The following is a 4,697-nucleotide window of genomic DNA, read 5'->3' on the forward strand; positions in this document are numbered from 1 at the left end:
GGACCATCCAGCTCTGGGACGCGTCATTCCCAGATAACAGCTGCCTCAATACTGACCGCGGTTCACTTTTTTTGAACCACCAAGCTTGCAACATCTTCACTGAACGGCCAGAGAATAAAATACTCATACATAAGAACTGGGTGACTTGCAGCGGGCAGCGCTTAATCTGGCTTCCACCAGACTTTCGGGGGAAATATGCAACTACCGAAGGCCATACAGTGGTTCTTCACCATAGATCAGGCGGCTCGACAATTTTGTGGTTTAATTAATAAATCTCATCCTGTGCTGCATACTATTTTCCCATGTGCTTCTCGATCATCTTCTAACTTACTCTATTTTCGAATCTCTATATTTAGCGGAGGCCTGGAGGCCACGGTCATTATATACTTGGTGATTTTGCCACCCTGTAATTCCAGGATATTCTATATAACCTGTACCGAACAACGCTGAGCAGTGGCAGACAGGCAATTAATGGTCCCAGGCTCTCGCGCCAGCATTATTAACCATGCCAAAGCTGGTTCGCAGATCCGAACCCTAGGGGGCGTTCATTGCGCAGCGGAGCAAGCGAAGCGAGCGTAGCAGAGCAATTATAATTGACCCGCATGCTGTTAGACCAAGTATTTTAATAATGATCAATGACGACTTCGCAGCCTCTGCAGGCAAAGTTGGGTATCACTGATGGTCATATTAATTATTCGATTCAATCCACCATCTTCCATACTGTATCTTTCATATCGGATTGCCAGTGAATGTCTTGACTGTACGTAAGATTTGGGTGTCAAATATGTCTATCCAGGAAAGCGGTGTTTAGGCTAATCTCCTCAGCGTGACGTATGGAATACCAAGTTTTCGGTCAAAGGTACAGGTTTGATACGAGACCTTTCTTTTCAATTCAGTACCCACTCTTTTGGGCACTAGGCAGATTTGGTTTAGTGTTTTTTTTTAGGTTAGGGTTTGGAAGACATTCTGCCAATGTCGAGGGTAGAAGGACATTTCTGGTGCCTCTGTACAGACATGTCTGTTACGCCAAATATAAAAAGACCTAATCATTACGTACATTGCTCGAGTCCCCTCATATATACTAGACTTGTGTAAAAATAGAAGTAATCAGGAATCGATGATATCCAAGCACGCCGCAAATAATTCTATTCGACATTCTATTGCTTGGATTGAGGTTGGTCTCCTGGTTGTAGTAGCACAGCTTCGTGCCTTTGGGATGCATGGTTCTACAAATAATCGGAGCTAATGTTTTCTGCGCCCATAATAGTGATGACAACCTGTAGGTTTGAACGGCCAGAATAAACATTCATCCGTCGGACTTTGAAGCGGCCAGTAGCCTGGCACGGTTACTTGAGGCTTGAGCCACCCAGCATAATTATCAAGGATTAAGGCAGGCTTTTGGTGCCTGTTGACATTAATGTATGAGTATTTGGGATAAGACACTAATACGCCAGCTGCAAAAATCGTAATATGAATCATCAATAACATAGGCCACATTGATCCAGGGCAAGTAAGAAAGTAGGGACTGTTCAACCTTTTCCGCGGCGAAAGAGTGGTCGGCGGCGTGCATAGAGGTCAAGGAGAGCAGATCCAGGCATTAAAGGGAAGATAAATATCTCCTGCAATGCTCTAGCTTTGAATGCTCTGAAGGCGATAAGAATTGACTCTTCTCACATTGAAAACTGTCAGCGCCAACACACATGGCTATATCGAGCAATCAAAGACGCGCAACTGCGAAGCAGGAATGTCGCCAAAAACTGGCAGACTGCCTGAGTAAGTCCAAGAATATGCTCGAATTATACCAGCTGCGTGGAATTTGGTTACAACAAATTAATAAGGTTCTAGAGACTCAACTTGGACTTGACGTACCTCCAGAGAAAGTTCGTCTACGTCCGCGACGTGATGATAAATACCAATGGAAGGTGGCTGAACCATTGCGCGGCCTCTTTGCCACGAAGGATCTGAGTAATGGAACTATTGGAGATTTCCATAAGATCTCCACGGCCCTAGAGAGGGGTAAAATCGAAGCAGTTTTTACAAACGAAGAGGTGCTTCTATGTGAGGTATGGGATCAACACAAGAACAAAGGAATCTATAACTAATCCGCATTTAGAATAATCACCGCCCTTTAATACCCCTTGATGAAGATAATCTTGAAGCACTTGAACGTGAGAGACAGAGTAAACTTGAATTTGAGAAGTATCGTGAAGAGATGCAGGAAGCAGAGCTAAGATGGCAAGAAGAACGCCAAGATCTCATAAATCAGGTGCTCCAGTGTAAGGCAGAGAGGGATCAATATCAACAAAGGTTATATAACATGGGTCAGATGATCTCTCCCATCCTCAACAGCCTGACCCAATATTTGTCGGATGAAAAGAGCTAAATAACTCAGCGTTGTCCATCCTTGAGAGCATGTTTGGCTGGAAGACCTACATACATGTACATACTCGAGTTCCAGTTCTGCGTGAATCATATACGCAGTATTGGGAGAAAGACAGCCGCAAAAAACATGTGCCAGCGTATATGCTGTAGTAGGGAGTTGCGGTTGATCGGTTTTGAATTTGTTATTTTAAGCTGCGCAGGCGGTATCACAGCTATTTTCTGAATCTGATTAGATCCAGGAATTTCTCTCGCGGTTGCCTTAGACTAATATTCCACATTGTAAACAGGGAGGTTTGAACATTGTTTCAAATACTGATAGTAAAAGCTGCAATGTGCATTGGTTATCTTTCCTTGCGCGTTGCGGTTCTGGGACTAAATCATAAAAAAACGCCGCAGATTATAATCCATGTGATAAAAAGATGATTAATTGTCAGGTGGCAGGGATTGATTGTCAGATAGCAGGTGTATTGACCGAAAACTTTCAGAAAGCAACCCTTAGGAGGTCAAACTTGCTGGTTGCTACTGTACAGTAAAGGAGTTGTCGAATAAGACCAAACAGTTCTCTTAATGATTTCTCAAGATGCGAATATTTTTAAGGATTATCTTGGCAATAACCGAGAGAAAGAAGAAAAATGCAAGATCGTGATGGTACTGGCACCTTGGTGTCAGATAAGGCCAAAAGAGTCCTTAGGAGTTGGGCTCAACGGGTCCTAAGGATATTCTGAGATCAGACAAGGTAGATGAAATGCAGTAACTTGGCAATGTTGGCTATCTTGGTTGTTTCGAAAATAATACATGAGCGTCCTTAAATACCTTCCTTCATCATATCCCCAATACTGTATGCCGGTATCATATTCTCAATATGTCCCGATCATACCTCCAGTATGCTCTTCATATCGTGGATATGACCCTAGTCCGCTTCGGGCCTTAGTCTCATATTGCCAGTATGGCGGTCCGGGCCGTCTTTCTTCCGATATTGTCACACGCTAGCTGCGGCGCAGCTGGTCGATTGGCTGACGTCGTTCAGTCACAAGTTCTGTCTCTTCCAGCTCTCGGATTAGGCTAGGTTGCTATTAGTCTTTGTGAATTTAAAACACCGTATACAGTCAGATCGAAAGAATCAGACCTGCATTCCTTTATATTATTGACGGTTGACGCCGGTAAGTACGTCTAGGCTGAAGCTCCATAAATAATATCGCTGACACGAGTCGGGACTGCATCTTCAAAGATGCTTATTACCATGTGCCTCGTTCTATTCTTGTAACTTATTTTTTAGTAACTTGAATAGTGCCTGCAATCAATACTGCTCGATCCTTAGGACGGATTGCTTAAAAATAGATTCATTTAAATACCTAGGCACCTGTTGCAGAGAATACTAAACATAAGGAAGCAGAAGCTATGTGCGGGACAGATGCCGATAAATTATTTAAAACGTGGGCTGACTGCTGTAGTCCAAGTGTCAGAAAGAACCGTGGAAAATGCAGAAATTTCGCATAAGCTTCGGCGAACCAAGCTTGCAGCTCCGATATCCGATATAGGAAAGTGGGGTAGGACTAGTGGTCCCACACAGTCAACATTATTGGTATAGTCCTTGACATGATCTGGTGGGATATAATCTTCCAGGATGCTCAAGCCAGTCGGTTCCTTGCATCTGCCGGAACCAGCTTCCTGAGGGCTGTCACCATATGCTCATCATTGAGAGCTCTAGTCCCGGAATATTTTTCATGCCGAGGGATGCCTACCTTCTGAATAGCACTAGCGCTAACCATGTGTATTCTGACCACACAATACTTCACTGCAGCTAGCTCTCTTGCTCACACTTAGTATCCTGGTGAACTTGCCAAATATAATTAATTCTTAATGAAATCGCCTTGTCAGGTTTGTTTTTCTATGAGAGTCAGGTAATTATTAGCTTGAACTTAGATTGAACTCTTCCTGCACTTTTGTCTTGACAGTACAGTTAAACGTTTCTAAAAGACTGGTCTACAAGAGCCACAGTGAATGTAGTTATTGAAGACACCCACAACTTCAACATCGAGTGTTATTCTTGAATTTCCTTTGTTAAATTGAACAATTTGATCACTGTTCAACACCCAGCGCTAGGTATTAATCAAGTTGCCCCACTAATGGTCCACTGCAGTGGAGATCTAAAAATTTTGCCGAGGAGCACCACGTGACTGGGCCGAGACAACTATTATATAAAGGCCGGCTAACCTCGAGCCGTCTAAAGGTCTTCATGGACATTTCCCTAGACAACTTCGAAGCATGACCCCCGGGATTCTTCGCTTTCTGGAGTTGGGAATGCTACATAGACA

The 4,697-nt window shown here is 43.5% G+C and overlaps 2 protein-coding genes across 2 annotated transcripts; both read left to right on the forward strand.

Annotated features, from left to right (window-relative positions):
- Nucleotides 1–1,700: 1,700 nt before the first annotated feature.
- On the forward strand, nt 1,701–2,383 carry BDW70DRAFT_165283 (uncharacterized protein; the record flags this gene model as incomplete). Its single annotated transcript, XM_073741706.1, has 3 exons — nt 1,701–1,773; nt 1,846–2,063; nt 2,114–2,383. The coding sequence occupies 3 exons, from the start codon at nt 1,701–1,703 to the stop codon at nt 2,381–2,383; spliced, it is 561 nt and encodes a 186-aa protein (XP_073590443.1).
- Nucleotides 2,384–3,100: 717 nt separating this feature from the next.
- Nucleotides 3,101–3,399, forward strand: BDW70DRAFT_146197 (uncharacterized protein). Its single transcript, XM_073738551.1, has one exon. The coding sequence runs from the start codon at nt 3,178–3,180 to the stop codon at nt 3,370–3,372; it is 195 nt and encodes a 64-aa protein (XP_073590444.1). The 5' UTR covers nt 3,101–3,177; the 3' UTR covers nt 3,373–3,399.
- The last annotated feature ends 1,298 nt before the right edge of the window (nt 3,400–4,697 follow it).

Source organism: Aspergillus foveolatus (assembly GCF_047715535.1).
Source record: "Aspergillus foveolatus strain CBS 279.81 unplaced genomic scaffold BDW70scaffold_287, whole genome shotgun sequence".
NCBI lineage: Eukaryota > Fungi > Ascomycota > Eurotiomycetes > Eurotiales > Aspergillaceae > Aspergillus > Aspergillus foveolatus.

Excerpts from the sequence above, each read along its gene's own strand:
- BDW70DRAFT_146197 (XM_073738551.1), top strand. The coding sequence starts at position 3,178 with ATGAGCGTCCTTAAATACCTTCCTTCATCATATCCCCAATACTGTATG.